At 40.6% G+C, this 12,757-nt stretch overlaps 1 protein-coding gene across 1 annotated transcript; it reads right to left on the bottom strand.

The window, feature by feature from the left end:
- Window positions 1–256: 256 nt before the first annotated feature.
- Window positions 257–8,791, bottom strand: C5H6orf52 (chromosome 5 C6orf52 homolog). Its single transcript, XM_063098193.1, has 5 exons — window positions 8,721–8,791; window positions 8,305–8,485; window positions 4,588–4,633; window positions 759–815; window positions 257–561 (listed from the first exon to the last, which is right to left on the bottom strand). The coding sequence occupies exons 1-5, from the start codon at window positions 8,789–8,791 to the stop codon at window positions 419–421; spliced, it is 498 nt and encodes a 165-aa protein (XP_062954263.1). The 3' UTR covers window positions 257–418.
- Between the last annotated feature and the right edge of the window lie 3,966 nt (window positions 8,792–12,757).

Here is a 12,757-nt window from a genome sequence, read left to right as displayed (position 1 = left end):
ACTTCCTGGATGAGAAGGAAGTGAGAAACCTTGCACTGTCAGTGAACACCATTTCTCTCCATTGGAGTTTAACGTTAGAGGAAGCAGCAAATTGTATCAGAGCAGCCAAAGCCATACACAGCTCAGCTCGAGCCCAGCTCATGTCAAAGCTATTGTCAAGTGTCCTACAGTGGAGCTTGTTCCACTGTGACAGTCATGTGAGCTCTTCTGGCACATACTTAACATAACACACTTACAGGAATGTGTATGCTGGTAAAGTTTATTTACATTATGTTCTGTCATGTAAATCACATTTAAATCCTTCAAGTTTGTATTTACATACAGAACCCAGTAAATTCTTGGAAAAAAATTTTTCCCCCAAAAAACAAAACAGGATACAATTAATATGATAGTTGGGGAGCTTCATGAACACCTTACTTCACTTTGGGGTCTCCTTTGGGATTTTAGAGTGAACTGTATCCAGAGGCTGCCAGTGACAATTCATGAGAGCGTCATAGAGTTCTTCACTTTTCACCATAAACTCTTGGTTTAATTCCTCAATATTCAAATGAAGATTTGGATCTGCAGAAATTAATGAATATGAAAAAAATAGAGCTTTATAGGACACATATTGGAAATGACTTAAAATTGGAAAGTTTTTTAAAAAGCATTAGCAAGAAGTATTGCAGACGTTAAAGGTTAAAATTTTTAAATTGTGTGTTTTCTTTCAATGAGACTTGAAAGTAGAAATTTAAGCTATAAGAGAAGTAGTGTACTACCAGGTTCAAAGAGCATCTCGATGGTGAAGGAGATGGAGAAAAATGGACAGATTGAATCTGGGGAGAAAGAGAAAAGAAAAGTCAAGGATAAATCCTGAGTGTGGCACGAGTACCAGGTGGATACAGTGCTAACCAGTGAGCCAAGACCAGGGTCTACAGGACTGGGCTTTGAAAAAACAAACATGCCACCTTATCTACTTAGTTAACAGACTGATGTAAGAGAACAAAATTTTACATAGCAACTAATTCAGAAACACAGGAAGACCTGGCCTTCCATCTCTGAAACCTAGAACCCTGTAATGACAAGGTGGGATTATGTTATTGTGAAAGCTTTAGGCTTGGATTTTCAGTCCAAGTTGCCAGGTTTCCAGAGGTTTGGAAGGCTTTAAGGCAACTGATATTTAGAATGTAATCCAATTTTTCTCTCTCCTTTCACTGAATGTAACTGAAGCAGCCATTTCTAGTATCCTTTGTAAGTTTTACAGGCTTAAAGTCATTCAGGACCACAATATGTTTCCTAATACTCACATGGGTTCATACTATTCATTTGTATTTGTGATATCTGTCAGGGACTGAATGTCTTTGTCCTCCCAAAATTAATATGTTCAAGCTGTAACTCCCAATGCAATCGCATTTGGAGATGAGGCCTTTGGGAGGTAATTAGGATTAGATGAGGTCATGGGGGTGGGTCCCTTTCCCAATGTGATTAATGTCCTTGTCTAAAGGGACACCAGAGAGCCAGTCCTCTCTTATCTAGCATGAGTGCACAAAGAAGAGGTCATATGAGGAAAAGCTAGAAGGCTGCTGTCTGCAAGCTACGAAGAGAGCCCTCACCAGAGACCAAAGTGGTTAAAACCAGGATCTTGGACTTCTAGCCTCCAAAACTGTGAGGGAATAGATTTCTGTTGTTTAATAAAGCCACTCAATCTGTGGTATTTTGTTACAGCAGCCTTAGCAGACTAATTCAGTGTCCTTCTGTATTCAGCACTTTAGATCCAAGATCAAATAGGACTTACGCATCACATAAGTTTCATGAGCTACTTCCCACCTCTTTTGTGTGTGTGTGTGTGTGTGTGTGTGTGTGTGTGTGGCTGGCCAGTATGGCACTCTTCTTCAAAGTCACTGGTGACTGTGTTGTCTGATTCTCATTCTTGAGAGCTTCCCAACACCCCTTTTTTTTTTTTTGCATTTTTTCGTGACCGGCACTCAGCCAGTGAGTGCACTGGTCACTCCTATATAGGATCCGAACCCGCGGCGGGAGCGTCGCCGCGCTCCCAGTGCAGCACTCTACCGAGTGCGCCACGGGCTCGGCCCCCCAACCCTTCTAAGCCATCATTCCTTTTAGAGCTTCTGGTCATAAAATTAGATGTTTCTATTTTTTCCCCTGAACTTTCTGAATCTTTCTTAAAGTCGTGCCCTAGGTCCCCTTCCTTCACAGTTAGGGGCAGTTGTTTGCTAAAGGACCCCTTGGTGGGGGGAGAGGTGCCAGGACCACATGCTTATGAGTGTGGTCACTCTCTTTCCTGTAACCTGTGGTTGAGAAAACAGACACAGTGTGGTTAACTACAATCCCCAGATTATACAATCTGAGCCCTTCCAATGATGTTGGCCATAGTTTTAAGAAGCCTATAAAAGACAAACTAATTACATCTTCCCTAAACCTAAGGGTCTTCTAGACCTATACTGTGCAATACAGTAGCCATTGCTCACATGTGGCTATTGAACACCTGAATGTGGCTAGCCCAACTGAGAGGTAACACACAGGTAAAATATACACTGCATTGAAAGCAGAACAGTGGTTGTCAGGGGCTGAAGGGAGAGGGGAATGAGGAGTTACTGTTTAATGGGTACAGAGTTATCAGTTTTATAAGATAAAAGGAGTTCTGGATCAGAGCATGGTACTGGCAATCTCAAGGTCAAGGGTCCAGGTCCCCGTACTGGCCAGCCACCAAAAAAAAAAAAGTTCTGAAGATAGGTCGTGGTGATGGTTGCACAACGTTTTGAATATCCTTAATGCCAGTGAACTGTACACTGAAAAATGGTTAAGATAATAAATTTGATGTTATGTGTATTTTACCCTAATAAATAAAATTGGAAAAGATATGTACTACAAAGAGTTGGTATTAAAAAATAAAAATATCATTAATTGCTTATATTGATTACATGATGAAATAATATTTTGGATATTGTCTTAGTTCATGCTGCTATAGAACCATAGATTGAATGGCTTATAAACAACAGAAACTTATTTCTCACAGTTCTGGAAGTTGAAAGTCAGAGATCAGGGGGCCAGCATGGTCAGGTCCTGGCGAGGGTGCTCTTCTGGGTTGCAGACCGCCTGAAGTTGTATCCTCACACGGAAGGCAGAGAGAGGAACCAAGCTGCCTTGTGATTCTTATGAGGACACTAAACCCATTCCTGAGGGCTCTCCCCTCATGACCGCATCTAATCTTAGCCACTCTCAGAAAACCCTTCTCCTAAAACTGTCACATTGGGGGTTAGGGTTCAACCCATGAATTCGGGGGAAGACACAAACATTCAGTCTACAATAGATATATTAAGTTAAATAAGAAGTATTATTAAAATTGATTTCACCTCTCCAAGTTTTTTTTAACTTGGCTACCAGAAAATTCAAAATTGCCTGTGTGGATGGCTGTGTGTTTTGCATTACATTTCTACTGGACAGTGCTATGCCAGATCTGTAACTAACACTGCAGTGGCAGAAGCTGTTAAAACACTTAAAAGCACTTTAGATAATCATGCTTCACTTCCTATGAGGTAGTTACTAACGGCCCCACTTTACCGAAGGGGAAAATGGACCCACTGCAGATTAATTCATCTGGAATTACAAAACTACTAAAAGTGGGATTTGAATGCTGGAAGTCAGGATCCAGAAAGCACACTTTTATTGTATGCTTTCCCTCCATCATTTTTACAGATTGTCCACCTAACTGATGACGACAGGATGAGTAGACTTACACTTTAACCCAAAAGAAATCCCCAAGAGCTAAAACAAGCACCCTTTGTTCATATCTAAATCAAAGCACTAAAAAGTAGAACTGCCTGATAGGATATTAAGATTTCTTTTAAACAATGTCATTTCATTTAAACATTGAGCACCTATAAGATGCAGCTTGGTGTTAGTCACTGGGGCTAAAGAGACTGATAACAACATGCTCCCCTCTTTAATAAAATCATGAAGGCAGCCGGTGAGTTTATCTGGTAGGGGCAGGGGTTCAAGTGCGGAGAAAGAGACCAGACGGACATGTGATAAGAAAAAGGCAATCGTATTCTCTGCTTTTCTCCTCTATTTGTCTTTCCTATTACTTACAACAAAAGTGGCAAAACATTTTCTTCCCTTCCTCAAATAAGACACATTTAGAAACAGGGTTCTTTTCTGGGCAGAAAAATTTTGTTTTCAAAACACATCAAGCACTGCAGGAAGCATCGCTGGCCTGACACTGAAGAGCCTGCCTGTCAGGTGCCCTGTGAACCCAAGACCACAGCAATCGCCCCTTAAAAAACAAAACTAAAATGCAATTCCAAGGTCTAAACTTACAGAGCAAACACTGTGAAAATGGCTGTCTTCTCAGTGTTTGGGGATGTCTCCACTTCCCAGTCCTTCAGAAAGGCCCAGAGGGGTAGCTCAGTGGGAGCTCTTCCCACAGAGGCAGTTTCTAAAATCATTACAAATTGCTGAATAGAATGGCTTAAGCAACCTACAGTGGAATTTTCCAGTAGGATTTCTCAGTTTCTAGCAAGCTGAGTGAATGAGGAACCTGGAGATGGGGTTTTGTTTTCAACCACAGTGGCACAAGGTTTACGTTACCTTCTAGTGGGTCTTCATCTTGGTTTCCAGCCTGAGTTGTAGTTTCCTACAATGAAAATCAGTATCTTAAGAAAAAAGTTTATAGACTGTGAGTTCTGCAAGAAAAAAAGAAAACTAGTTTTACTTAAAGATTTAGTATCAACACATACCTTCTTGGGAAAAAAATATAGTTCTTGAAAATAATATCTAAAGCACTAAACTCCCTTTAGATCAACTTTATTTTGATTAGAAGAATCTCCCTCCCCTCCCCCCGGCCAGTACAGGAATCAAACCCTGAACCTTGGGGTTATCAGCACCACACTCTAACCAACTGAGTTAACCAGCAAGCTAGAAGAATTTTAAATAATACAATTATGAAATAGGTGAATTGAGTCAACAGAAGAAATGCCACAAAGAAGCAAGCCCAACAGAGACCTCTGGCCTCTCTGAAGCTTCTGGGAACTAACTTACATCGTAGAGCCTGAGCTAAGAACCAGACACTGGGACCCTGGCATCCAGACTGCTTATTTCCTGTGCTAGATGCCCAGCTCTCCACCTGGAGCTCTGCCCTTCCTTCCAGAAAACAATCTGCAAAGTCTCCATGAAAGTATTCTCTTCATGGCCTTCTAATCATGTCCCCATCCCCCTGGCTCAGCTAAGGACCTGGGCATAGATGCTCAAGGAAATGCAGAGACTACAGAAGAGCAAACCAATCAGTCATATGTTCTTACATAATGAGAGAAGTAAATTCCAGAAGCACTCCTGAAATAAATCTTGGTTGGTTAACCGAGACTCCATTGGCCTCACTGGGGCAGCATACTTTTTTTTGAGTCATCCCTACATACACCTGCTGGGAACTTGTCTTTTTTAGTATGTGCAGCTGTTACAGGAAGGGCAACATTAGCTTCTGGCACCAATGAACTTAATTAAGCCTCTAAATAACAATAACAAGAAGATACTGAGAGCCAAAGATCTATTTCTTCTTTTCAATCTCTGAATCTATGCCCTTCACTCCAAAATATATCCTAGTTTGGAAAATAAATCATATGGTTACCATAAATTTAATCACACCATCTGTATTTTTTTCTATTTAGAAATGGCTAAGACATCCATAATGTGTGCTTCAAGGTAGGCCTTTCCTATACTACAATGTCCATGTAACTCACATTTCCTCCTTTTCAATATGTGCTCTGGTAAATTAGAGCCTAAATGACCAAGGTGGGGAGCAGAAGCTATCTGGAGGAAGAGCCTTCTGTCTGGTCTGAGGGCCACCCACACAGCGTGTGCGCTGGTTGTCCTTAAAGAAAGGCATATCTTCAAGTACGATCGGTTTTCCTCTACTAGAGGTAGTCTGGAAAGTTGTGCTGATGGACCCCAAAGACCTGGGAAGCATCATGAAGACATCCACTTCCTCTAATCTTAAACAAGTCAGTGTTAAAGTGTAAAGAAGAGAGCTCTCGGGGTGCCAAACCCCTGAACTTGAGATAAGGGCTAAAGACACAGCCATCCCACACTGGGGGAAGAGGGGGGAAGCGAGGACATCTCGAAGAGGACACGCTTGATTAGAGAAGACCAAAACAAGCATGTGTAAGTGAGGGCACCATGGCAGAGCCTTAGCAGCTTTAATTTTGCTGAGCAGCTTCCCAACAGGGAATACTAACCAGGAGGGCAAGCAGATGGCACCATGTGGTAACCACAGCTGCAATATATTCACAATTCTTGAACGAAAAAATGCATGCTATAGTAATAATCTGACTAGAGAGTGGGGTAAAACCCAGAATGTGTCAACAAAAATGGAAAGAATGAGAGACGGGGCGGCAGGGTGAGATAAAAGGGTGTTAATTTCTTTTCTCAAGTAAGGAGAAATCAAGAAATCTTTTCATTTCTGAAGTTAATACACTCATATCTATACTTTGGTATTTAAAGATATAAAGGTAACTATTAGAAGACAGAGAGACCGTCTCATAAAAAAGCAAAAAAAAGGAAGAGGTGAAAGAAAAAAGAGTGCGCTAAAACCTCAGACAATGTAGCAAAAGGTAGCAAAAGGTTTTTTTTTTTTTTTTTTTTTTTTTAGAGTGATGGAATATCAAACATCTACTAAAAGGGAAAAAACCCAAATAGGGTTAAAGAAAAAAAAAAAAAAAGACAAGAAATCTAACAAGATATTTTATACAAGATATACACCTGAAAAAATGTGAAAAAATTGAAAATGAAAGTTTGGGCAAAAAAAAATATCAAGCATATGTTAAGTTTTAAAAACCAAGGGTCTAGATATTAAATTCAACTTTGATGTTAAGGCAAAGGCCATGTCATGGGTCACGATGCATATTAGGAAACAAACTGGGAGAAAAGTCCATAACGTTTTGACGGCAAAGTGCTAATTTCCCTAATATGTGAATACCTTACCCAGTCAAGCAAAATAAAAAAAGAAAAAAAATAGACAAAGTCACAGAAGACAGATACCAATAAACATTTTAAAAGATATTTGCTCAATGACAGACAAATGCCACCCTTGCCTATCAGATTGGCTAATCTACACAGAAGAACGTAGGGAAGCAAGCACTCCCACCACAGCAATGAAAAGTGTGTATTCACTAAAAAGCCTGTGTGAGTTATTTGCTATTTAAAATTTTGAATTTTTTTTTTTTTGGCAGCTGGACAGCACGGGAACCTGTGAATGTTATATTCTTTCATTAAGCCCTTCTACTTCCAGAAATATATTCTTAGGCCCCTCCCGAACACCCAAAAGTGACAGACAATAGCTTGAAGATAGGTGAAAGAAACTTTGTTAATACACTGAAAACACTGCAAATGTCAGATAAGAGATGAACTAAAACTCACAGCACATCTAAATGGGCAATATTTAAAGAAAGCTCTACTTATACAACCTGTAAGCAAAAGCAAAAAAGGAGCAAACGAGTATGTACTATATAGTTCATTGTTGCCCAAAGGACCCCTAGCTCCCCAAACAGAAATGAAGCCCAACCGCACTGATTTAGCAAGAGCATAGGGATGGAATCTAGAAGATAGGGATCCACTCCAGCAGTGCTTTCTTCCAAGAGCAGAGGGACTGGGGAAGAGGAAGGGTATGGGGGAGGTTTCCCCCTACTCCAATACATTTTTGTGTGGTTTTAGGGCTGGCCAGTTAGCTCTCTTGGTTACCGCATGTTGCTAACACCAAGGTCAGCGGTTCAGATCCCCCGACCAGCCAGCAGCCAAAAAAATATATAGAAGTATACGTCTTTGTGTGGTTTTAGAAATGTTACTTTAGTAACCATAGTATTAAAATGTATTTTTAGAGTGTGTTTATGTCCACTGCTATAGCAAAACAAAACCAAAAAACTACCCCAATCCTAATTTGTGTTAAAGAATAAAACCTATTGTATGATATTTAAAATTCTGTAGCAAGAATTTAGGCAAAGACTTCATCAGCCTATTGTTTCTGGAAGAGAGTAAGGACTTAAATCATTTGCAAGTCAAAATCTTTTCGGTTATGCATATGTCCAAACTCAAACTGCATACCTTAAACGTGCAGATTTTTTTTTTCGTATATCAATTATGCTTCAATAAAGCTGTTAATATTTTTTTCTTAGGTCATCAGCTTTACGGTATTAAAACAGAGCAAATGCCATGGCTGTAGGAATTTGAATGACAGGACATGGATGCGCAAAGACAGGAAAATGATGTTTACACTATTGGGCACACAGATGACACAAGACTGGTTTCATTAGGGGATACCTCAGGCATAATCGAAGTTCCAGCTGGGTGTTGAGGGGTCTCATGTGCAGAAAGCAACTCGTGTCCTTTTCCATCCACAGCACAACCATAGCGATAACCAGAAAGAGGGTAAGAGCTGTGCTGTTGGTCATAGCAGTTGCCACAGTGGTAACCCTGGCGGGGCTGGAAATCTGGCTTCACTCTAATAGTGGAGGGGAGATGACAGGAATGACAGCCATCACCAACCAACACAGAATCATTCACAAACCCCAAGATTCTTTTTTCTTTCCAGGAAGTTTCAAGTAAGGATGATTTCTGCTTTAACTTTTTAAAAACACCTATGTTCAAAGCGACAGTTTGTAAGTTGCCAAAAACTTGTAACAAATAGAACACTAACAGGCTTCACTTTCATTCAAAGGAGGAAAAAATCCGCTCACCTTTGCCAGTAGCAGTAATAGTTATTTTGTTGAACTATGCCAAAACCTGCAAAACTCTCCCGTCCGGCCATTTACCCAGACACTTCACAGAAGGAGGCCAGAATCCAGGTTTATTCCTGCAGCAAAAATTCCAGCTGGTGGGCTAAGACATCTCAACCCTGACAAATACCTCTCACAACTATACCTCCGAGACAGAGTAATTACATTTAGTGGCAATTCCTGCTAGGCAATTAATTGCTTTACTTTCCTGACAGTGGAGCTAAGGTGTTGGGGGCAGGGGAGCATTGGGGTCACCTGTGGGAACTTTTGCAAACTGTTTTTCTTGCTCCCAACTAAAACCTTAACACAAATACCACAATTTGTCCTTTCCCTCCTCAGTTATTCTTAGCAGATAACTAGTGGAACCAGCACCTCGTGGCCTTTTTTTTTTTATTCCCCTACAGGTTGAAATCATTATCTCAACCAGCTGTAAAATCAAGAGGCAGGAAAGAAGTGATAGATTAATGTGGGTACAGGACAAAATTTTAAAGCAGTGCTTTCCAAACTTTAAAATGCATACAAATTACCTTGGCAAGCTGTTTAAAATGGAGGTTCTATGCTGGCCTGTTAGCACAGTTGGTTAGAGTGTGGTGCTGATAACGAGTCCAGGGTTCCATCCTCGCAACAGCCAACACCAGAAAAAAAAAAAAATGTAGCTTCTAATTCAACAGATTTGGAACGGAGCCTCAGATTCTGCATTTCTAGCCTGCTCCCACCACTTTAAGTAGCAAGGCTACACAAAGTATCAGAATTTAAGAACACCAATTTTTTTTAGTCTAAATAGGGGCACTGAGGTTTGGCCATTTCCCTGCAGCTTGTTAATAACTAACTGTTCCATTATTCAAGCGCTGTATGCATTTTATATTTACCTGTAACGTCATAAATAGTAAACATGGTTAATTCAAATCATTCAGATCATCCAATCCTTCACCAGTTATTTACTGAGCCCCTACTATCTGCAAGGCAGAGGGCAATTAGCATTGGTGCAGCACCTGGCAATGTCTGCCACAGCTGCTAATCAATAAAGTATCTTTTGACAAGTGGAAATCCACTAGAGTATGAGCTCTGCTATATCACCAATGCTAATTCAAGCAACCTTGAATTTATCTGGGGCAGCAACAGGCCCAACCTAAAAGACTACAGATCCTAGACAGATGTGGCCAGGTGGCTAGTCTGGCTAATAAGATGTAAACAGAACTGTTTGAAGGTGATTGAGGAAAGTCATGTAAGAAAAAGGTGTTTGTCAGCAGGAAAGGGGCCTTTTTGTCCTCCACCCTTTCCCTAGGCCTGGTGCTGAGATTACAGACAAGATGACAAGAGCCAAAATAACTCCGCAGCTGTCTTGGACCATGAGCGACATCAAGGAGGAAGTCACGCACAAGAATAGGTACTGGATCTGAAAGACATAACTGGCCTGGGTCCCTGATGACTGTGGACTCCCTCTACCAGCACTAGCCTGGCCTACCCGCAGGCTTCTGTTACTTAATGCCTTGTTTAAGCCATTGTTGTTTTCAGTTATTATATCAAGTTAACCACAGTTCTTAACTACTATAGCAGCTTAGACATTTAATAAAATGTATCAGTTAAGGATTCTCTTTCTATAAAAACTTTATTTTTCCTTCTCTTATTCTAGGACCAACTTTGTTTCGTAGAAAGAAAATCAGAATTGTGGCTATGAATGGGGTGATAGTTGAGGCTGTAGTTGGACAGGAAAAGTTGAACACTGATAAGATGGTAAGAAGGCTGACGGAGGAGAGGCCAATGCATCATGCTGAAACCAGCCAGGGAGACAGCAAGAACTGGGGGACAGAGGACTGTGAACAAGCTTCAGGATGAAGATGGGCATGCGGGGGCCTTGTAGATGACAGGGACAAGGAAGGGCTCACAAACAGTCTAGCTCTCTAAAAACCCCAAAGCAAATTTCGCTTATTTCACCTTCACCTCCCTAGAAGCAGGTGAAGCAACTTTATATCAGGGGAGACTATGCTTCCCTTAGTTCTGGAAAATAGAAGGAAAACAAAAGTTCTGGGGATACAACCACATCCAGCCCCTGTAGGCCTAGTTCAACAGCATTGCTACCTATCACATTGAGAAAGGAATGTTAAACTCTCCTGATATTCCTAACAGGGCTGATTTTTTTTTCCCACTGTATCCTGCTCTTAGCCTTACCACAACCTTCCCCACTTCTCCAAACAAACAAACAAACAAAACAAAACAAAAAAACTAGCTGTTTCTTCTTTAGCAAACCAAACAAAGCTAGGCACTTAATAAATATTTGTTAAACGAATGAGTAAATCAATGCACGGCTCGAGTGCAAAAAGCTTTTCACTCAATAATTTAAAGCAAAACTACAAAAAAAATCAACAAGCTTTAGTGTTGATTAATGAACGTAACAATTGGATGTTTTTTGGCAACTACAGTTTTCACAAAATGATATTAAATGGCTTTTTACATCCTGTGTTTGGAAAGATGATTTACAGGAAGTATGCTCAGTTCAAATCCAGTTAGACGGGTGTATAATTCTGTATTATGTTTCTCTTCAGACAATGAAAATCCACAACCTGAGCAAGTTATGAAACTACTGCCGTGACCATGAATGAAATAAAATGCTGCTTCTTTCTTCTCTGTTACTGAGAATGTTCAAGGCCAAGGAAACATAAAAAACAGCAGCAGTAATGGCTTTTAGTTACTTAGCTGTGTGGTCTTGAAAAAGGCACTTTTCTGGACATATTTCAGCATTTATAACATAAAACTGAATTAGTGCAGTTGAACCTTAACAATGCACTAATCTCTTTAAAAACAAATTTTATCAATTCTCTTCCAAAAATGTACATCTACAATTTTGCATACAATTTCAGGGGATTCAAAACCCTTGAAACTTATCCATAAAGCCCCCAGGTTAATATTATCTGGACTAGATGTTCTCTAAGTCCTCTGAGCTCTGATTGATTCCACTAATTTCTAACAGTTTAAAAAAGGTAAAACCACTATGAGTTATATGATGGTGCTTACACTATGGTTTTCACTGTATATTCTAAGATTCTTGGTTGGACCAAAAGACTTTTTCAAGCCACAAAGTTCTTCTCTAAAAGATGGCAAATATTTAAGCAGGTAGAAGTGTGACAGTCTGGTAACAGATACGGAATATAGTAATTGCCCTGTTATATAGTGGTAAGTTAATATTAATTTCAAAAACATATTAAACAAGTACCAATGCAACAGCAGTTGAGATTTCCCTAGAGTAATGAGGCAGGGTACCAGGGACATTCCAGAAGCAATAGAATACATAAAGCATGTGAATTTGAAACAGTTTTATTCAGTTTTTTTGCCTTTTTGGATGACAGAATATTACTTTTGCATTAAAATGAACTGATATGTCATGGAGCAAAATGCGAAAAGCCTCATTTTTTAAGATAAAATACGAGACTTCAAAGAAATGTCCTGCTCAGTGATTCTTTGTCCCATGCCAAGGGGACACCCACTGCACACTCCTCTGACCTCAGTGGTTCTCTGGTGGAAATGGTTAATTAACAGTGAACAGAAAATAATTTAAAAAGTAAAATAATTTGGGACTTTGTGTAACATAATGAAGGCAACTAGCACAAAGTGAAGGAACTGCTATAAGACGGTGAATGACTTTGCACCTAAACGGGGAGGGGAACTGGTGAAACTGGAATAAACGTGAGATTTCCTTCCAGAAAGCTCGCCAAGCGTTAAATCACCCGGACTTCAGTCTCGCATATCCAAGCCTGTCGCTGCAGCCCCGGGGCTGACCCCGCCGGCTCCGGCAACCGTGAACCCTAAACTCCACCCCTTCTTGCCCTGTTACGACAGCAAGGCTCGTTCCACTGCTTCCTGCACAAAAGGGAACCCCAGCTCTTACCCTTCGTATCACAGCCCACAATAGAATGCCTTCAACACTGAATAGCGACACCACAATGCCACCAGGAACCGCCGCAGTCCGGGCCCGCCCTCGGCCCGCCCTCGGCCCGCCTCGT

Source organism: Cynocephalus volans, chromosome 5 (genome assembly GCF_027409185.1).
Source record: "Cynocephalus volans isolate mCynVol1 chromosome 5, mCynVol1.pri, whole genome shotgun sequence".
Lineage (NCBI taxonomy): Eukaryota > Metazoa > Chordata > Mammalia > Dermoptera > Cynocephalidae > Cynocephalus > Cynocephalus volans.
The sequence above is the reverse complement of the archived record's forward strand: the minus strand, read 5'-3'. Positions and strand labels throughout refer to the sequence as shown.

Coding starts and splice junctions, on each gene's coding strand:
- C5H6orf52 (XM_063098193.1), bottom strand. CDS start 8,791: ATGGCCGGACGGGAGAGTTTTGCAGGTTTTGGCATAGTTCAACAAAAT. Junction 4,634..8,304: donor GAACTTCGATTATGCCTGAG/GTATCCCCTAAT, acceptor TTTTCATTGTAG/GAAACTACAACTCAGGCTGG. Junction 816..4,587: donor AGATGAAGACCCACTAGAAG/GTAACGTAAACC, acceptor CTTTCTCCCCAG/ATTCAATCTGTCCATTTTTC.